This window comes from Canariomyces notabilis (assembly GCF_033297395.1).
Source record: "Canariomyces notabilis strain CBS 508.74 unplaced genomic scaffold N656scaffold_13, whole genome shotgun sequence".
NCBI classification, from domain to species: Eukaryota; Fungi; Ascomycota; class Sordariomycetes; order Sordariales; family Chaetomiaceae; genus Canariomyces; species Canariomyces notabilis.
The window spans coordinates 307,419-326,873 of NW_027041835.1; the positions used below are offsets into that span (position 1 = coordinate 307,419).

Here is a 19,455-nt window from a genome sequence, read left to right on the forward strand (position 1 = left end):
CTCTCATTACCCTTCTCAACACCGACATGAAAGGCCATGATCGCCTTTCTATGGTCTCGCATCCTGGGGTTGCGCTTCATCAATAACCAACAGCTTTTGGACGACTCGTGCGTGGTCCAACTGGACGAGTGGGGACCAACAATGGCCAGAACGAAAACGGAGGAAGAAACGCAAAACAACAAGATGGTCCGATTCGGTTTGAATTTTTTTTTGCTTTGTCCAGTTACAATTGCATTACGCACATCACATTTAGCAAGGCGTTTCCGGCTTTTTTTGCTCGGGGTGGTTAGGGTAAAGGTAGACAACGGGTTGGGCTTGGGGGTCCAGCATCGCATAGATGCTGCAGTTTGTACTAGGATTACGTGCTTGCAAAAGGCGTGTCACATCAGGAAGCCCTGAGCTTGCCTTGGGCCGAATAGGTTGTAGGGGAGAGGGAAAGGGAAAAATGGACTCGAAGGGGAAGCTGGCATTGCACCGACCCGGTGGACATGGCGGGGGATAATGGATTACTTGTGTATGTGTGTTGTTGCCCTCGCTAGTTGACATGGCAGACGTGGCCTATTCCGCCCATCTGCATCGTCCTGGCTTTGCCCCTTTCAGGGTTGGGCTTGGGGAGGATGGCCGCATGCATTATGGCGAGATGGAGGATCGGAGAAGTGGTACAGCGTTTGGTAGCGCCGAGTTTGGTTGCGCTATCTTGCAGAGACAATCAATGATACCCCTGTGTGGTGCCGTAATGGATGCAATTGAGTGTTCATGGTGCCACAGCAAGTGGGAAGATCTCCTGTATGCATTCAACCGACCACCAGTGCCCGGTATGTATGTGCCACGCGCCTATGCTCCTGTTGATCATCTTGCGCTATGTGCCCCTGAAATGTCTCATCTCCAAGCACGATGATAGCTGCCAAAACCTCAAGATGCAACCAAACACACACAAGGGAAGCCCAAGATCGGCATCATGTAATATCACGCAGGCGGCCGTCCCCTCCTTGGCGCCGCGACCCCAATCCGCTCTTCCCGGCTCCGCTGCACCCTCGCCTCGGGCGTGACTACATTGGCTGCAGCCGCATTCCTCATCGTCGTGGCGGTTGCGGCTCCTCTCCCGGCCGTCCCGCCGTGGCCGCGTAATAACCGCGACTCCCGCGTCGCTGACACGCCTGCTCCTCCTCCCGGCCCGGCCGCCAAGGATGACAGCTCCCGCTCGGCGGTGCGCTCTCGGGCGGTCCGTCGCTGCGGGGCCTGCGGCGGGTTGTTGCGTGCGTCGCGGGGGAAGGTGGGCGTTTCCGCGCCGGCTGCGGATGCCGATGCTGATGGTACGGGAGTGAGGTGCGGAGGTTGTTGTTGTTGTTGCTGTTGCGGATAGTGCTGACCGCCAACCGCAGCGCCTCCTGGGCCGGGACCGGCAACGTCAATATCCATCCCATCGCCGTCGCCATCACCTTCACCTTCAGCACCATCTCCTTCTCCTTCTTCCTCCCCTTCCCCGTCATCCTCCGGCTCTTCGTCTCCTTCACCTCCTCCTCCATGACCAGGACCTGGACCAGAAGCCTCAAACCTCCCCCGCGCAGCCGCGCCACCCCCGCCAACCCTCCCAAAGCTCGCGCTCACCACCCGACTAGCCTGCGCTTGGGCCCGCGCATAGAACGACGTCTCCGCCTCCTCATCGTCCTCATCATCCTCTTCCTCCCCGGCACCCTCCAACTCGTCACCCTCTTCTTCCCCCGCATACCCACCATACCCATACCGTGCATGACCCCGGCGCATCATAACCATCCGCTTCCTTTCGGTTCGCAGTCGCTGTCCTGCACCACCACCGCCACCTGCAGAAGTTGCTGCTGCTGCTGCGGTAGCGGTTGTTACCGGGGTAGTGGTGGTTGTGGTTGTGGCAGCAGCAGCGGCGGCGGCGGCGCGACGGGCCTGAAACTGTGCATGAGCGGCCTGCAGTGCGTGCAGTGGGTGGTGGTGGTGGTGCCCGCGCTGCTGCTGCTCTTGCTCGGCGCGCTGGGCTGCGGCGCGGTCCTCGTAGTCGGCTATGTCCTCTGCCGTGATGGACAGGACGGTTAAAGGGCGGCGGAGCATTTCTTGGTTTCTTTTTCGTGAATTTACAAGAGTATGTATTACAGAAGAAGAAAAGAAGTCTTAAGAAATTTGCTCTGAGCTTCTGACTGAGCCTGGGTGGTGTGATTTCGGGCGTGTGGTACGTGCGGCAGGAGTAGATGGGCTGGTGAACGGCTCAGTTCGGTCGCGAGTGGCAACCTGAGGGTAAGGTGAATGGAGTTAATGAGACACTATCTTGACCTGGAGGTTGATCTCAAGACGAGTGGCAGGGAATGTTGATGGTGGTGGTAGTGATGGTGGGGTAGCATGTGCCCAAGTGAGTTGTGAATGTGAATGTGAGGTTGTATACAACCGCCGCCGTTATGTTGATAAAATGCTGTTGAGTGATATCAAGCGTCTCCTCCCGAATGAAAGGTAAGAGAAGTATTTGAGGATCTCAATGACATGCACCCTTGGGTTTAGAACCAAAGCTGGTGTACGGATACTTTTTACTGTTCCTTGCTATCAACGCGTCGCAGTCAATGGGTAAATTTGACGCGTTGGTCCCCGAGCAACGATTCATCAGGGTTAGGGTCGATGCCTCTACACAATTGACATGGAGCTCAGAATCACATCATTTCATCATTAGCAAAATACACTTACAGAAATCTTACGGTCCTTCGTATCCTACGGCTCACCTGAGCCAGTGCTGTGACGCTTCGTCTGTTGACCGGTTAAGAGCTCTCCTTCATCTTGCCACATATTGAGCAAGTCCACCACTCCCTCTCCATAACGTTATTGCAGAGCGAACACTCCCAAAATGCCGGCGCCGGCTTTGCAGCAGGAATCGGCTCGCTACGCGTCCCGGGGCGGCTCGTCCTTGGACCGCCAGTCGGCTTCTTCTTCGGGGGACTATCAGTGAGGTCAATTACCTCTCTCCGGGTGTCACTCGCGAGGCCTTCAGTGCCAACCGCACTCCTAAATGCGCAGCTGTGTGTTAGCAATAGTTGCACGGGAGTACGGACCTGTGGCATTTCAAGAGGGGCCAAACCGGGAAGGCCCCCGAGGAGCCGAAACGCCGCAGGCGTCACATTTCTCCGCGTGGAGAGGGTTGTGTAGCGTGCACAGGCTGCAAGCCCAATAATTCTTCACCGGAGACTTTGGCCGTGTAGGGGGCGGTGGCCTTGTTGTGGTCGGCATGGCGGGGTAAGCAGCACGACTCCCAGTGACACCGGTGCCGTAGCCAGCGTTGTCGTACCCAAGAAACGCACCACCACCGTTGCCGAATGGATTCTGGGCGCTCGGAGGGATGTACGAGCTCCCATATTTGCGCTTCTCGTCCTCTTGTACGAGCTCCCACAGAGCTTGAGCGATGGCAGCTTCGTTAGCCTCGTCCTCCTCGGCCTTTGTTCGGAAGCCGTTCTGCTTCCACGACTCGGAAATTTCCTGAATCTCGCGTTCGGAGCGATTCTGTGATCCGCAGCCCTTCTCAGCTCTGTTGCGCCGCTCGATGGACTCAAGAATGACATTGCGGATGTCTTGTCCGGGTGGCGGCCGTGAACCGCCTAGCCTGTGGCCTCCATACCCTTGGGAAGGCTTAGGCTTATTCCTCTCGGCCTCGGCACGAGCCAAGCGACGGATTTCGTCGTATGGGATGCTACGACCGCCTAATCTGCGGCCCTGGCTGAGGAAACCATCACCAGTATAGCCCTTCATCATCAGACCCTCCATCTCATCCCGGAGTTGATCCCACAAGGCGTTGAACTTGTCATCATGCGGCCCGTGGACGATGTGCACAAGTTCGTGCAGCATGGTGTCCAGAATCTCCTCGAACGGCAAGAACTGGCTTCGGTCCCAGTGTTGACGGAGGCGCACCTTGATCTCTCTTCCCCGATCGACGTTTAATCCCAATAAATCGGCCCGGCTCGGATACATCTCTGAGAGTTGGCCCACTCGCCAGCCACGAGCCCGCATAATGGGTTTCACCATGGAAGCCAGCTTCTTCAGCAAGTGCAAGGCTTCCTCTTGACGAGGGAAATCCCGAAGGTGATAGTATGAAAGAATGAGAGGGTCGATTTCTCGAGACATCTTTCGGGCTTTGATAGCTTGACTGGTTGATATCAGTGTGCTCGTGATGCTAGCCTTGCTATCTCGGCTTGCTAGTCGCTTCGTTCTTTCCCTAGGGTGTTGGTTGGGGGTTTGATGGACTAGGAAATGGACACGCGGTCACAGGCACGGTCGGGCTTTAAAAATGAATCAAGATCAACGAGAAAACAACTCTTTTTTTGGGGCCTTTGAACAGCGAGTGTGTCAACCAGGCTAGAGAACAGAGCTTACAACTTACAACCACTGGCAGTGACAGTCCGGCAGCCGCGTCACGCCCTGGCGCCTGGGCGCCGCCTAGCTTGCGTGGCAGAACAGTTGCGGAAGCAGTTGCATCCTGACAAATGGGAAACGAAGCGCACTTCACTTGAAGCGCATGTCTTTTGAATCTTGCCAACTGCTTGCCACCTGTCGCTGCCAGGCATTTGTGGGATGTAACATTGTCATAGACATACCATATCATAGACTTTGGTCACAACAGCCTGCTTTGTACAATACAATGTGATAAAATGTCGTCCCGGCCGTAGGCCTCGGAACCTCTTATTGTTTCGCTTTTATGGCGCTTGGTGGAAGCCGAAGGACCCGAACCGCAAGTGGGTACTCCGTACCCTGGCCCGTCTTCGGTGGCCGGATCGGCGGGACCCCGGGTGCCGTTCGGCGTGCCAAGACTGGACAGCCGAAGACATCCACTCCCCAATGTGTTCCGGGAGCTCATTCGTGATTTGTCCTCGCCGTCTCACATGCACAAATGCCGACGTTGTGGTTCGCCAAGCCAGAGCCAATAGCATTTCCGTCGCATTCTACGTTTTGATGGTATGCCAATGAAGCACGAGTAGCAGAATGAGAACGGCGCATCCGTATTTATTCCAGCGGTTCGGCCTGCTGCATTTTGTGGTCCTGGTTTCACCAGAGGGCAAATTAGGAACAGCATACAGTACATACCGAGATCCACTTGGGTCTGTTTCGAACCGTTGACGATCTGCCCAATCCCTTGGCTGTGACGCAGGGATCCAACGCCTCTCCCGCACTGCAGTTGGCATCCCCCGTTTTTCAACCAGTTTCAGATGCCAAGAACGGGGACAGGCAGTTGGAGATCGGCGCGTTGAGATTCACACACCCCTGAATCGGAGGCCGTCAATCAGCTCGACGATGGAGTTGTTGTTGCTTGGGTTTGCTCCTCGAAGAATTGCATATCAGGTATCTACCTGCCGTACTGTGTAGGTCAGTACTGCAGTGGGATGGAAGGAGCAACTGAATTGGTACAGTAGCACCTGCCTGGGCCAAACGGTTTGGAAGGTTCTGTCCTTTTAAGTCCTCCCCAGGCTCCAATCGAACTCAAGTCACTCGTTGCACCTTCTCGTTTTCAGTTTTCAGCGTGCTTCCTTCCTCGTGGTTGTGTCATCATAGGGATTTATTCCCACAACCCTGCTTTTCGATGTGGTTGAACAATCAACCAAATATCCCACAACCCTTCTTTTGACGTGGTTGAACAGCCGACCAAGTCCATTCATTTTCTCTTCATTTCACATACATCCCTTCCTTCGATCAGATTTTCGTCAGGAAGTGTTCTCTCCGCATACGACAACCTCAAAATGAAGTTGACCCTTCTCTTTGCCTCGGTGGCTTTGGCTGCTGCCGTCCCGCGAGTCGTCCAAGTCCATCCTTCCGACATCAAGGTCCGAAATGTCGGCGGATTGAGCTTCAAATTGACTCAGGTGCACAATGACATGTACAGGCAGCACGGCAAGGGCCCGAGAGCACTCGCCAAGGTTTACCAGAAATACGGCCTTGAGATGCCTGCCACCCTGCGCGCTGTAGTGAGCCAGATCCTCCTGGAGATGGGTGTCGAACTCCCGCACAAACTCCACGATGGCCCCCACCACCACATCGGTGGCGCTCCCTATACCAATGAGACAGACGACGAGGGTCAGTGAAAGAGGTGTTTCGTTTTCTGCTCTGGCCTTCTAACACGTGAACAGGCGAGGTTGCCGCCATCCCTCAACTCTTCGATATCGAGTATCTGGCTCCCGTCCAGATTGGCACGCCGCCTCAGACGCTGAACCTCAACTTCGATACTGGTTCGTCTGACTTGTGGGTGTTCAGCAGCGAGACGCCGAAGAGCCAGCTTGGCGGCCAGGCGATCTATCGGCCTGAGGAGAGTTCTACCTCTCGGAAGCTCGAGAACCACACCTGGGCTATTTCGTACGGAGATGGCAGTCGCTCCAGTGGTAACGTGTACACGGATTTAGTCAGCATCGGTGGTGTAAACGTCTTCAATCAAGCCGTCGAGTCGGCCACCCAGGTCTCGCTCGCTTTCACCAACGACGCGGCATCCTCGGGCCTTCTCGGCTTGGCTTTCGATTCGATTAACACCGTTCGCCCAAACAAGCAACGAACGTTCATCACCAACGCATTGGAGTCGCTCGAGATGCCAATTTTCTCGGCAAACCTGAATAAGGCTGAGCGTAAGCAGTCGACTTTCCCCCACGGCAACCTGTGACGATGCTAATATTACCAAAACAGCGGGTAACTATAACTTTGGTTTCCTCGACGAGACCGAGTTCGTCGGACCGCTCTCATTTGTCGATGTTAACTCCACCGACGGTTTCTGGCAGTTCACGGCCACGGGCTTCAGCATCGGCTCCGGTAACAACTCTTCGATCCTCGTCCCTGTCACCCACTCAGCGATCGCCGACACGGGCACCACCCTGCTCATGGTCCCTTCGGCCATCACTCAAGCGTACTACCGGCAGGTACCCGGGGCCAAGACATCGCCCCAGGCAGGCGGCTATGTCTTCTTTTGCAATGCCACGCTGCCGGATCTGACGCTTCACATTGGCACTTACAAAGCGGTGATCCCCGGCGATCTGATCAAATTCGCGCCGGTGGATACGGACACGTTTGACACGGCGACGGTGTGCTACGGGGGCCTCCAGAGCTCGTCAGGCTTTCCGTTCGCAATTTACGGAGATGTTTTCTTCAAGGCGCAGTTTACCGTATTTGATTTGGAGGCTAAGAGATTGGGATTTGCGCCAAAGGCGAAATGTTAAGGGTTATGAGCTTGGACCTAAGTTGGGGTCGGAGGTTAGAGATGGCTGTGAAGAATTATTCCATGTAAATTATTATGGCTTTTAATGCTTTGCTGCTTCCGGGGAACTGAAAGGTTTAATGGGGAGATTTACACGATAGACAAAAACGGAGAAAGCAGAGGAGCTTTGCGATGATTACCAACAGTATACAGTACCTTGTGTTCATCTGCAACGCTCTTTTGGTCTTGCTAGTCAATCAGGGGGTGTGTTGATGGATGGAGGAGGTTGAAGGATGCTACCATATCCTAGCCCTAACCCTAACCCTGAAGATAGTTAAGTGTAAGTGGCACAGTATCCGCGCATTGGATTGGTACTGAGGACATTGATCAGTCCAACATCAGCCCACGACATCAGCCCACGCCTCTGCCATTACCCCCGACCCTTTGCTTTCTGTTCCCGAGCATTGATTGTGATTGAGAGAACTGTAGCCTAAAGTTACTTAGCGAATTGTGCAACCTCTTGTGATCTCGGGGGGCGTCCTAGCAGCACCTTTTCTATTCACGTCAAACTGCCCTCGGACTGCTCAACCACATCTGTTTTCTTCTCATCTCAGCCCAAAGATGGCCATCGCACACGGTTTTGCCGATATCTGGCGCCGCAGCACTTCTCTCACCTCTCGCACCCTCACCATCCTCGCCCTGACCATCCCCATCCCCCTCATCTTCGTCCCGCGCCTCCTGGCATCCTACCGCACCTACCTCTCCCTCGGCAAGGGCGGCGTTCCGCACAACTTCTTAGGCTACCTCGTCCAAGCCGCCTTGCGGCCCATAGCTCGCACCGACCTCCGTGCCGATCCGCCTCCTTACCACTCCTCCATCGCCACCGTAGCAGAGCGATACGCCCCGCACGGTCTGACCTCCTTCCTTCCTCCCTCGCTCCTTTCCTCTTCTTCTGAGGCCGGAAAGGAGGAGGATATTAGCCCTAGTACTGGCGTAGCCATGCTCTCAATCCGCCGGCCCCCGCGCCCGGAGGTGCCCTACTTTGTCGCGCCGCAGCGCCAGACCAGCCAGGCCGCGGCCGGGGATGTGGTCTCGCGCATGATTTGGTTCCTGAGGGCGCTGGCGGAGCAGAACGCGGAGTTGTTGGAGATTAGACCGTCGGGTTTGGAAGGGGTCGGGACCGACGCCATCTTCCTCAAGGCGACGGCGACGGCGACGGCGCCGCCAAGGTACATGGGCATGGCCAAGGCCGAGATTGTGCACGTCCACCCCGAGGGCAGCTCACACGTCACGCTGAGCTTGGTCGATGCCGAGGCGGCGGTTAGGGCTGGCTGGTGAGTTTTTTACTTTGTCTAGAAACCACTGAATATTCGATGTGGTTGTGTCCTTCCGCATAATGGAGACTAACTGACTGACTGGACTAATACATTTTAAAGGGCGGAGAGGCATCCGCTCACCGGGGTTCGTGAACTGTTGCCGTGGGGTTACGTCTTTCTCTACGCGCCACGGGACGATGCTGAGTATGAAGTTTGGAAAGGGTTGGTTGTGGCAGGTTGTAGCTTTGTCAGTGGCGGGAAGGAGATAAAGGGGTCCGATTCTAGCGCTTGAGGATCCTTATGTGCTACTAGTATCATGGAATGGTTTCTGGTTGGAAGGACCGGTATACTGATATCATTTTGATGCAGTGCCGACACTAGAATAGCTCCTACCCGGTCGCTACGAGGGCTCAAACATGGAACCCGTTCACGTAGCCGCCCCAACTCATGTGCCCATCAAGAGTTCAATGCTCAAAAATACAGTTACATCTACTCCAAGCTTCCGATAATGACAGAGCTCAGGACTTGTGTTACAGTTGACGCCTTTATCCCCCAAGTAAGTCCCCTGTTGACCTGTTTTGGCGGTCCTTGAACGTCTGAACGTCTGAACGTATACCTGTGTGAATCTAACCGTCGGCGTCCTTCTCTTCGTATGCCACTCTTATCCAGAATCTATGCCAATAACCGCAATTGTAAACCTTGTTCCAAACCGAAGCCCCGTTATCTACGCCACTGTCTGGACATATCCTCCAACTTCCCGACATTCTCCTCCGTCAGCGCCTCCCGGGGCGCCGATGGGCTTCTCGAGCGCTCTCTGCCGTCCGCCATTTTCTGTTCGCGGCTGACATCCGCCACCGACTCGTCCTCGGTTAACCCGTAGGTCAACTGCTGCATCATTTCCGAGTCAAACTGGTCCTGGCTGGACCCGCCATCTACAGACGGCATCGTCAAGTCAAGCGAAGTGGCGTACTGTGTGTCCACGATGGCTTCACACTTGGACTCTTGGATTGGCACCGTTATCGTCGGCAAGCCGCTGCTGTCACAGATACTAGTAGAATTGCGGTCTGCCATTTCTAGGCCACCGGCGCCCTCAACGCCAGTCAGTTTGGCCTTGGCGCCCACCTTGCTGTGCTCGGAGCACTCCGACCCGCTCAACCCCGCCGGCGTAGAGGTATTCGACCGCCCTTTTGTGCTCCATCGGACGAGCATTTTCTCTAGAACCTTGTTCCTGACCGGCTTGGAAAGGTAGTCGTCCATGCCAGCCCTCTTGCACTTTTCCCTGTCCCCCTGGATAGCCGAAGCCGTCATGGCCACGATCGGGACGTCGCTGATGTAGCCCTTGTAGGGCATGTGGTGTCGAAGAATGTGCGTGCATCTATAGCCGTCAATGACGGGCATCTGCACGTCCATGAGGATGATATCGGGCTTTTTCTTTGCGCCATCCTTGGCGGCGGCAATATAATCCACCGCTTCCTTGCCGTTCCATACCGCCGTTGCCTGGAAGCCGAGTTTTTCAATCGTCTTGAGGGCGTATTGTTGGTTGACGGCATTGTCCTCGACAACCAAGATGTGCACGTTGGCTCGCGCAGAGTAGGGGAGTTCTTCCTCTGGCGCGCCCATGGCCCCAAGGCTGCTAGCAGAATGCCGCCAGGCCGATCGGCTGTTGTCTGCTAGGGGTCGCCCTCGAGCTCGAGATGGAGGGGGAAGCTTTTGATCATACTCGGAGCTATGGCAAGACACGCTCCTCTCTGACTGTAACCGCTCTGACAAGGAATCTATCGCCACTGTATTTGCCTCCCCCCCTCGCCGTGGTTTGTGGAAGGGTATCCAGAAGGTGGCGGTGGTACCCGCGCCCAATGTCGATTCGAATGCCATACGCCCCTTCATCAACTCCAAAAGATGCTTGCATATAGTCAACCCGAGTCCCGTGCCGCCAAATTTTCTCGCCGTTGAAGGATCGCCCTGGCTGAACGGTTGGAAGAGCCGCTTCAGAACCTCTTCTTCTATCCCGATCCCGGTGTCCTCGACGACGAACTTGATCTCGATCATCTCCGCCGTCTCCTTTTCTCTCAAAACCGAGAGCCTCACATGACCGTGGTTCGTGAACTTGATGCTATTTGTCAGAAGATTGGTCATGATTTGTCGCACGCGTCCGGGATCGCCCATGACCAGGAGGTCACTCTCAATGTCGGCTGCAAGATCGCAATAGAATCCAAGGTTTTTGCGATCGGCCGCAAAACTAAGCATCTTGCCCACATCCTGTACAACTACGGGAAGGGAGAACTGCACTTCTTCTATGTCCAGCCGCCCGGATTCGACCTTGGAGAAGTCCAGAATGTCGTTGATGACCGTCAAGAGGGCATTGGCTGAACGGTAAATGTTTTCTGCGATCTCACGCTGCTCCTCTGAGAGATCGGCATCGAGAAGGAGCTCGGCCATCCCAATCACTCCGCTTATTGGAGTACGAATCTCGTGCGACATCTGCGGTTGATTAGTACAGTTGGGACGCTTACGGTTGACACATTTGCGCCTCACATTTGCAAGAAACTGACTCTTCAGCCGGCTAGCTTCTTTAGCAGCGGCCTCGTTGGCAAGCAACTGGCGTTTTTCCTGAGCCTGGGCTTGGAGATCCTTCTCACGGGCCTTGAGCTCGGTGACATCCATAATGAAGCCTGTCACGCCTTCGATCACCGTCGCCTTGGCACCTTTTTCACCGTTTGCCCTTCCAAGAATAGGTTTGAGACGTGTGCGATACCAACGCCCCTCTATGTTGGCTATTAGTAAGGTCCGGAGCAGTCCATAGACGATATAAACTTACCAATCTCGTGTTCCTCGAGGTCCTCTGGAATTTTCCCTGATAAGATGGATTCGACGGCTTCCAGAAGGGCCTTTGGGGGCCGCGGACTGAGGCGGCTGAAGACGTCATATACATTCTCACCGACATATCGCCTCGACGCATGGCTATCACTGAAAGTGTCCCAAATCATTGCTCCTTCAAGCATGGTGATCTTGCGTTCGGAATCCACAGTGAACATGGTCATGTGCGATTCTGCAATGACGCCGAGAAGCTGCTGTCGGATTCTCTTGGACTCGTTCTTTGTCTCAATGCTCTCGTGAGCATCGGTGCAGGTGCCTGCGACATATGAGCATACGCTGGTTTTCAAGGGGGATCTAGATCTTAATACCAAACCATTTCTCGACGACCCCAGTTTGCTGGTTCTTCAGGGGAAGCGCTCTGCCGAGGAACCATCTCCATTCGCCATCCTTACGGCGACAGCGATACTCCGTTGTGTAAGGCTCGCCCGTCTCGAGACTTCGCTTCCAGCACTTCTCAGCCGCGGGCAAGTCGTCCGGATGGAACGCGTTCATCCAGCCCGAGCCAAGGGAGTCTTGCTCAGACAGCCCGGTGTAGTCATACCACCGGCTGTTGAAGAAGTCGTGTGAACCGTCTCGGGTGGCCGTCCACACAAGCTGTGGCATTGTGTTGCATATTACTCTGAAGCGTTCCTCTCCTGCCGCCCGGATCTGACTGATTTCCTCGATCAACTTTGTCACGTCTTTGCATGTTACCACGCCAGCTAGGAACTCTCCAGTGTTGTCGTCTCTGAGAGCGGTCCCTTCCACATCGAATACTAACGGCTGACCAGCTACATCATGCATACCGATGCGTCGACTCGCGAAGGGTGTCTCAGCCCGAATCAGAACTGCCATGGGCCCCTCGCTGGGCTCTAAACGTCTGCTAAAGTCGGGTGCCCAAACGGTCCATGTGGAGAGCAGATCAAAGCCGTCGATGTTGTTCTCCTCAAAGTCTGGTTTCCCAATCAGAAGATTGTACGCCGCCCGGTTGAGGAACGACACGCTGCCATCCTTCCACGTTGCGGCAATTGGTGTCTGAATGTTGTTGAGCATGGCGTCTTTCATCACGTTGATCTTTTGTGTTTTCGACAAGGAGTGGGGTGCCGAAGACGCTGGCGAGGGGGCTAGAGGTGCAAAGGGATCCGAAAAGAGAGGGCCACCTTGATGGACCGCTACCGAGGGGGTTTTGGAGCTGTGATCGGGTGCAACCGAGGGCGAGGCGCTAGCAGCCGGTGACGAAGGCGCCGGCCTGATATCTGTGAACGTGAGAATGAACAAAGTTCTCTCTCCCTCATCGTCACAGACTGAGACGTCCATCTTGGCTCGAAGTGGAGGTGCAGCGTCGGTCAACGGCGACAGAGATTCACGCCGGCCGGTCCCGGCAGTAGCCGGCGAAATGGTGACATCCAGGGCCAGATGCAGCGGCAGACCTCCTTGAGGGTTGTCGACACCGTCTGTGTTCCCGTCTCTGTGGGCCCGCTTATTGTTCTTTCTGGGGCCCATCTCAACGGCAGCTTCGTCGAAAAACCTCTTCCAATCGAACCAAACGTGACGGCCATCCTGGACAAGGTCGACGCCGACCTGGGTCAGCGATTTCCCAAGGAGATCGTCCATGCCTAACAATCGCCCCATCGCCTCGTTGGCGAGCACGACTGTTTTCTGGACACCTAGGACGAGAACTGGGATGGGGAGGGACTGGACAGCCGCAGAGGCGACTTGGCTTTGACTGACGGGCTTCATCGAGAGGGGGGGTCTAGTCGCGTAGTGCGCTTCTTGGCCGGCCGACGACCCTCGCAGTGAGTGCGTCGTTGCGCTCGAGCGAGTCCCATCGAAGCCATCTTCAAAGACATCTTCGAAATTAGACGACGATGTCGCACTTCCGTCCACCTTAACAATATGAGATTCGCCGTCCCGTCTCGGCAGTGTGTGAGGGCGGAGCGGGATGAGATCGGCGTCGGATTTGGAGCCGGTATCGGAATCTGCGATGGCCTGGCCGCCCTGTAAAGAAGGTTCACTGCCCGGCATTGCATCAAATCCTTTTGGCCTGCTATACGTTCTAATTCAACCGAGGCTGGAAGGCATTGCAGGCGCTGCAGGAGGCTCTGGCATCAGTTTGTGTTTTCAGCGTCGTCGAGTTCGGAATAATGGCAGGGCCAGCGCAAAGGGGACAATGGATGTAGGGCAATTGATTGAGAAGACCAAGTCTAATGCAATGAATAAGCTGACTGGAGCCCTAGGAGATTCAAAATAAAATCCACTGCCAAAAGACTTCAAGTTTCAACAAACACAACCAACCTTGGAAGCTTTCTGCCCTGGTCCGGGAGGCAAATGCCCCTCCATCGTGAGCGCATCCCTTCTTTTGCGGCATCGAGCAAAATTAGCAAATATCATGGCTGCAGCATCAGTCCCCTCTGATGTCATAGCCATCGCAATTTCTCAGCCCACATTACATACGAAGGCCCGGGCCAAAAGTCTTTCCACACTCCAGATAATGCGTGCAGGAACCACACAGTGCTCCGTTCTTTGAGATCTCCAACAAACTTATAGAACCCCTGCAAGCCGAGGCAGGTGGTCTCAGCGTTCTCGAGTGCCACAAGAAGCTTAGCATTCCAGCGATGTTCAGCGAGCTAGCCACATCTGAGAATACCGTGCGACTTTGCGTGCAGGATCGAGAGCATTCACTGTGTAGCTTGTGCGCTATCTTGAGTGTGGAAAGACTTTTGGCCCCGGCCTTCGTACACATGTGTACCTTAGTGTCCATGGGCACACTGTATGTACTACACTAGCGTAGGCGCTGCAGTGCGTTGCAGGACGTGCACACCCGAAGGCGTCTTTGAGCAGCTGAAGGCAGGAAGCCAGGGGTCACTTCATTGGAACGGCGGTCCAGGCCTTGAGCTCCCAAAGTGGGAAATTTGGGCGACTATCATCCGTCCCGGACCCTGACGAGCCTGACCACCTCACCCTCGAGCCACCCTGCCACCCACTGAACGGGGTGGCTCCCTGCCGACAATTTAATTGGCACTGCAAAACTGCTGTAAGCTGGAAAGCCTCAACAACACACTTCAAACGGCTGCAAATTAGATATCAGAATCTGCTCTAAATAGCTATTGATTGCTAGTTATCTACTCATCTACTTCTAGGCATTCTTAAGAAGTTCTTGGGAATTGAATTACACCCATTTGTTGTTGATTTCCTAAGCTTATAGATCCTAGAACCGTTTTTGCAGTGCCAATTAAATTGTCGGCAGGGAGGGTGGCAACCATCTTGTGATATGTTAAGATGCGTGTCTTCGGCATCTGGCTTTTCCCTGTCCAGATCGTCGAATCGCAGTTTAGACGGTAATACAACTAGCTTATTGACTATAAGGATCGGTACTTGTACTGTACAGTACCTGCCACATTACACTTGACTGGACTGTAGTATATGTAGACACAATACAGTACTGTAAAATATTCGTACGCTATCGGTGCTGTACTGTACTCGTAACACCACGCTAGGCCCTGCTGCCACTTTGCATAAGGGTCCCCCGGGTCTACCGGTAGTGTAACATTAGTGTAGGTTAATGTACCTTAGCTAATCATATGATGTCATCTAGGCTGGGGCCCACTGCTTGCTTACCAACTGCCAACTCAGAACTGGCGTTGTGGAGTCGTCAACAATTGAGTGGCATACTCCGTACTTGACAGACAAGACAGACATACTCCGTACGCACACTCGACACACTAATAATCATTGTGACGGAACCATTTCATTCAATTTGAACCTCAATCAAGCGTTAGGGTTCAATTGTAAGTCTCCAGAAACAACCTTTTGAACAATGGCGTCAAAACACTCCTCGAAGCGCCTCTTCAAGGGGCACCTTCGAGACCCGCCGCAGCCCTCTGCCGTCCTGTCCGCCTATTCACAAGCCTCCCGACTGAAGAACGAAACGAGCGTCAATCCGCCTGGAGGAGAACAGGGTAAGTATCACAGAACCGTTATTTGTGCGGCTCGATCGATGTTTAGAGAGGCATGCAGTTTATTACAGGAAGGTCTCGTTGACCACTCTTCCCCATCCATTCGTCGACCCTGGTGATGCCTTCGCTCAATTGAGGCGCCAATTGCTCCGCGAGTCATGAACAGAACCGGGCCCGTTCCTACACTCTCCCGGTTCTATGTCCAAGCATGAGCAGGGCTTAGCATCGTGTATGATACAAATCGAAATGATGTACCATCGCACACTCAACAGCGGGTCGGAGCATAGAGAGAAACGCCAGGTTTGGAGGGTATGGTAAATTAGCAACCGTGCACGTGACAATCACGTGGTGTCATGCCTCTAACGATGATGCGGGAAAGGTGGCCAGAGTTGCAGCTTGTGAAACCTGACAGGGTTTGCCACTGGGCGAGGCAACAACTCGACTCCGCTGGAGACGGCCTACTTGCACCGCTCTACCCCGCCAGACCGGAACAACAGTTTTCTTGAGAACACTAACGTTGGGCTCTCACACAGCCGCACGTGGCGTTCTGAACTCTTGAACTGAGGATCCCTCCCAGTCCCAGGAGACAAACCCCCGAGAAACAGACGACAGATTCTTCCGGACCCGCTCCAGTCCCGCCACTTCGCTTGTCAGTCGCTCCCGGGACGTGCGACTTGAAGAAGGCCGAGAACTGACGTCCAGACCTCGATACCAGCACAAAATCGGGACTGCAGTTCATCGTCCTAATTGCCGCGGCCATGGAATATAGGGAAAAGAGAGAACATCATCATCTCGGGTCCTGGCCTGCCATTTCCGTCGCCCACTTGTTGTAGACATGCCGAAAATGTGCACCGCATCTCCAACAAATCCCCACCTCGATCTTACATGGTTGTGCGTTATCCAGGTCCCGTCCCCACCCAGATTTAATTGCACTTCCAGGGCACACAAGCCACACGCCACAAGGCCCACTGTTAGTGCAAACCCTCGAATTCCCAAGTGCAAACTCGCAGCGCAACGTATACGCAACTTGAATGCGCAATCAAGCATGTAAAAAATACTGCGTTGCATCCTCTTGCTGGAAAAATATTGGCCTTTTATACTATGGTTGTGCACTTAGATTTGAATGAGTTGATAGGAAATTGCGGTGTTTCTGCGACCGGGTGAATTTGGTGTAATTCGAGGTTCAGTTTGGAGGTAACAGCTGGCTCGAGCGTCGCGTTGCGGCGCCCCAGGGCGGGAAGGCCCCACATGCCCAAAAGGGGGGGTGATCAGCGGGACCTGGATAACGCGAGCCCTTACATGTACCTGATCCCCCCGCATCGGAGGGTCAAGACGGTTGCCAGGAAGCCGGGCTATTCCTAGGCTATCCTTGCAACCATCCGACTTTCGGCCAGAACGCTCCTCACAATCATGAACCTGGGAGAGGACAAAGGATAGGGACTGGTGCCAAATTCGTTGCCCCATGAAGACTGGCTTGGGTGGTGGGTACATGGTACATGCATACATGGTGGACGCAAACGGTCTCATTCGATTCCCGGGCTTTGAGTCGGCACATCGGGACCCCTCACTCACTTCCATCCACCAGAGCGGGAGGACATGGTGCTAACCGGAAACATACCATCCCCGGTTTGATTCCCCCCTTCGATCTGATATCCTTTTCATTCATCGCCCAGCGCCCCGGCGTGTTCTTGCAGTCTATGTGTTCTCCTGCTCTGTCGCCATCAACCCAGAATATCCTTTCTCGTTTTCGCCATGGCCCAAAATCATGTCAGCGCCGGCGGCTCTCCGGTTCCCTTTCTCATCAATGGCGAGCAAGTTCTCCCAGAAAGGAAATTCGATGTCGTGTCTCCGGCAACTGGCAAGGTCGTCCACCAGTGTGCTAGCGCCACCGAGGCCGAGGTCCGCTCCGCTATCGACGCGGCAGCGAATGCTTTCAGAAGTTGGAAGAAGACGCTGCCTCGTCAGCGCCGGGACATCCTACTAAAGGCCGCCGAGATAATGGAGAGGAGAAAGGAGGAACTTGCTCAGTACATGATGGACGAGACGGGCGCCGCACCGGAATGGGCCGGTTTCAATGTCACTATGTCCAAGGAGATTCTCCTAGATGTTGCCGGCAGAGTTGCGGCCGTGGAGGGTAGTGTTCCCCCCGTGGCGGACCCAAACTCGGGTGCCATGATTCTGAAGGAGCCTTATGGAGTTGTTCTCGCAATAGCCCCTTGGTAGGCCCACCTGTTGCGGCAAGTGCAAAGGATCCATGGCTGATTCGTGTAGGAATGCCCCCTATATTCTTGCCATGCGCTCGGTAGTGTTTCCCATTGCCGCCGGTAACACCGCCATCCTAAAGGGCTCCGAGCTGTCCCCCCGGACCATGTGGGCTATCGGCTCCGTGTTTCAAGAGGCCGGCTTACCGGCCGGTGTCCTGAACCTGCTGTACCACGAGCCGGCAAACGCGCCGGCCATCACCCAGATGCTCATTGCTGACCCCAACATCAAGAAGATTAATTTCACCGGCAGCACCATGGTAGGCCGCATCATCGGCAAGCTAGCTGGAGAGCACCTCAAGCCCGTGCTCCTCGAGTTGGGTGGGAAGGCCCCGGCCATCGTATGGGAGGATGCCGACCTCGACAACGCGGCGACGCAGTGCGCTTTGGGAGCCTTCCTCAACTCAGGACAGATCTGCATGTCGACCGAGCGGATCCTGGTTCACAAAAATGTGCGCGCTGAATTCGAGAAGAAGCTTGTTGGCGCCATCGACGCCATTTTCGGTCAGTCCAAGGACGCGCCCGTTCTGATCAACAGCACTGCCGTCGCCAAGAACAAGAAACTAGCCCAGGACGCACTCAGCAAGGGCGCTTCGCTCCTGTACGGCGACATCAACGCCGCAGAGGCCAACGGATCGCGCATGCGCCCCATAGTCCTCAGCGACATCAAGACGGACATGGATCTTTACAAGACGGAGAGCTTTGGCCCCAGCGTGTCACTGTATGAGATCGAGACGGAGGAGGAGGCCCTGCGCATCGCCAACGACACCGAGTACGGCCTCAGCTCGGCCGTCTTTACCGAGGACCTGCGCAGAGGCCTGCGCTTCGCCAAGGAGATTGAGACGGGCGCCGTGCACATTAACAGCATGAGCGTCCACGACGAGAGCACGCTGCCCCACGGCGGCGCAAAGGCTTCGGGCTATGGCAGGTTCAACGCCTCTGTGGGCCTGGATGAGTGGGTAAGGACAAAAACTGTCACATTCAAATGGTAGACGGTTTACTCCGTTGATTCGGTTGGTTTTCCTTGCTCTTGGGCGGACTGAAGGCATGGCTCTGGTAGCGCAGCGCGGGTTTTCGATACCATTTGGTTGGATAATCGAGCGGCATCTTGGTTTACGCGCGGGACGGATTGTGTATGTACTTTAAAACGAGCCAATGGACCACCATCCATTCGGCGTCTTGCATGTACTAAAAGCAAATTGGTGGTTTTCTTTGACATTTCAAAAACAGACGTCCCCAGCTTCCACGCTACGGTATGAGGAGAAACCATTTCGAAAGAACCGCCGTGATTCTACAACTTAGCAGTTTCGGCGCACTCGTCCGCATCGTTCTCGTCGAGCTCGAAGCAAGAACCGGAGCTTGACTTCTTGTGCAGCAAGGCTTGCTCTAGGTCTTCCGTAGGACTGTTCAGTACAACAAAGCCAGTAATAACCGGAAACAGCTAGGTTAACCGTTGGCGGTGTGGTCTGCAGTGCCGTCAGGATACATTGATTGTGCTTCTAGCAATTGAAGCAGGCTTCCGGTTCGTGAACCCGTGGCTGCAACAGTCGTAAGTGTACTCCTGAGACCCCGACTGCCAAGCTCACCCTTCGTACGTACCTCTGCGACCTTGGCTCCACGGCCGGGAGTGTGTATTGTATTGTACACGGTGAGCTGTAGCGCTCACCGAATCGCGATGTCTTGTCCGGTCACACCGCAGTGTGGTTGCACAGCAGAGAGGCATGGTCATTGGCCAAGGCCCCACCGCTGGCGTCATCACCGCTCACTTGGCCTGCGGGTGTCCATGTTTTTTGAAACCGACGCCGTCACGGCACCGGTGGCCGCGTGTTTACTGTAGATTGCCTTACACTATGACTGCCATTTTGTTGTCTGCTCTGTGCATTTCGTCCCATTTCAGA

At 54.8% G+C, this 19,455-nt stretch overlaps 8 protein-coding genes across 8 annotated transcripts; 3 read left to right on the forward strand and 5 right to left on the reverse strand.

Moving 5' to 3' along the window:
- Window positions 1–966: 966 nt before the first annotated feature.
- On the reverse strand, window positions 967–2,079 carry N656DRAFT_769029 (uncharacterized protein; the record flags this gene model as incomplete). Its single annotated transcript, XM_064813670.1, has 1 exon — window positions 967–2,079. The coding sequence occupies one exon, from the start codon at window positions 2,077–2,079 to the stop codon at window positions 967–969; it is 1,113 nt and encodes a 370-aa protein (XP_064669431.1).
- An 819-nt stretch (window positions 2,080–2,898) lies between these two features.
- On the reverse strand, window positions 2,899–4,395 carry N656DRAFT_779996 (WLM-domain-containing protein). Its single transcript, XM_064815294.1, has one exon. It carries the CDS (start codon window positions 3,970–3,972, stop codon window positions 3,073–3,075), a length of 900 nt encoding a protein of 299 aa, XP_064669432.1. The 5' UTR covers window positions 3,973–4,395; the 3' UTR covers window positions 2,899–3,072.
- A 954-nt stretch (window positions 4,396–5,349) lies between these two features.
- On the forward strand, window positions 5,350–7,248 carry N656DRAFT_126786 (acid protease). The gene is made up of 3 exons (XM_064808568.1): window positions 5,350–6,066; window positions 6,120–6,605; window positions 6,664–7,248. The coding sequence occupies exons 1-3, from the start codon at window positions 5,733–5,735 to the stop codon at window positions 7,188–7,190; spliced, it is 1,347 nt and encodes a 448-aa protein (XP_064669433.1). The 5' UTR covers window positions 5,350–5,732; the 3' UTR covers window positions 7,191–7,248.
- A 310-nt stretch (window positions 7,249–7,558) lies between these two features.
- Window positions 7,559–8,980, forward strand: N656DRAFT_779998 (uncharacterized protein). The gene is made up of 2 exons (XM_064815295.1): window positions 7,559–8,502; window positions 8,605–8,980. The coding sequence occupies exons 1-2, from the start codon at window positions 7,790–7,792 to the stop codon at window positions 8,774–8,776; spliced, it is 885 nt and encodes a 294-aa protein (XP_064669434.1). The 5' UTR covers window positions 7,559–7,789; the 3' UTR covers window positions 8,777–8,980.
- Window positions 8,981–9,204: 224 nt separating this feature from the next.
- N656DRAFT_711008 (uncharacterized protein) lies at window positions 9,205–13,080 on the reverse strand (the record flags this gene model as incomplete). Its single annotated transcript, XM_064811717.1, has 4 exons — window positions 9,205–10,965; window positions 11,020–11,249; window positions 11,303–11,617; window positions 11,670–13,080. 4 exons carry the CDS (start codon window positions 13,078–13,080, stop codon window positions 9,205–9,207), a joined length of 3,717 nt encoding a protein of 1,238 aa, XP_064669435.1.
- Window positions 13,081–15,595: 2,515 nt separating this feature from the next.
- N656DRAFT_780001 (uncharacterized protein) lies at window positions 15,596–16,145 on the reverse strand. The gene has a single exon (XM_064815296.1). It carries the CDS (start codon window positions 16,054–16,056, stop codon window positions 15,808–15,810), a length of 249 nt encoding a protein of 82 aa, XP_064669436.1. The 5' UTR covers window positions 16,057–16,145; the 3' UTR covers window positions 15,596–15,807.
- An 87-nt stretch (window positions 16,146–16,232) lies between these two features.
- Window positions 16,233–16,967, reverse strand: N656DRAFT_126887 (uncharacterized protein). Its single transcript, XM_064808569.1, has one exon. The coding sequence runs from the start codon at window positions 16,872–16,874 to the stop codon at window positions 16,410–16,412; it is 465 nt and encodes a 154-aa protein (XP_064669437.1). The 5' UTR covers window positions 16,875–16,967; the 3' UTR covers window positions 16,233–16,409.
- Window positions 16,655–18,779, forward strand: N656DRAFT_780002 (aldehyde dehydrogenase). The gene is made up of 2 exons (XM_064815297.1): window positions 16,655–17,515; window positions 17,568–18,779. Exons 1-2 carry the CDS (start codon window positions 17,049–17,051, stop codon window positions 18,547–18,549), a joined length of 1,449 nt encoding a protein of 482 aa, XP_064669438.1. The 5' UTR covers window positions 16,655–17,048; the 3' UTR covers window positions 18,550–18,779.
- Window positions 18,780–19,455: the final 676 nt, after the last annotated feature.

Coding starts and splice junctions, on each gene's coding strand:
- N656DRAFT_779996 (XM_064815294.1), bottom strand. CDS start 3,972: ATGTATCCGAGCCGGGCCGATTTATTGGGATTAAACGTCGATCGGGGA.
- N656DRAFT_126786 (XM_064808568.1), top strand. CDS start 5,733: ATGAAGTTGACCCTTCTCTTTGCCTCGGTGGCTTTGGCTGCTGCCGTC. Junction 6,067..6,119: donor CAATGAGACAGACGACGAGG/GTCAGTGAAAGA, acceptor ACACGTGAACAG/GCGAGGTTGCCGCCATCCCT. Junction 6,606..6,663: donor AAACCTGAATAAGGCTGAGC/GTAAGCAGTCGA, acceptor TTACCAAAACAG/CGGGTAACTATAACTTTGGT.
- N656DRAFT_779998 (XM_064815295.1), top strand. CDS start 7,790: ATGGCCATCGCACACGGTTTTGCCGATATCTGGCGCCGCAGCACTTCT. Junction 8,503..8,604: donor GCGGCGGTTAGGGCTGGCTG/GTGAGTTTTTTA, acceptor TACATTTTAAAG/GGCGGAGAGGCATCCGCTCA.
- N656DRAFT_780001 (XM_064815296.1), bottom strand. CDS start 16,056: ATGGCCGCGGCAATTAGGACGATGAACTGCAGTCCCGATTTTGTGCTG.
- N656DRAFT_126887 (XM_064808569.1), bottom strand. CDS start 16,874: ATGGAAGTGAGTGAGGGGTCCCGATGTGCCGACTCAAAGCCCGGGAAT.
- N656DRAFT_780002 (XM_064815297.1), top strand. CDS start 17,049: ATGGCCCAAAATCATGTCAGCGCCGGCGGCTCTCCGGTTCCCTTTCTC. Junction 17,516..17,567: donor GTTCTCGCAATAGCCCCTTG/GTAGGCCCACCT, acceptor TGATTCGTGTAG/GAATGCCCCCTATATTCTTG.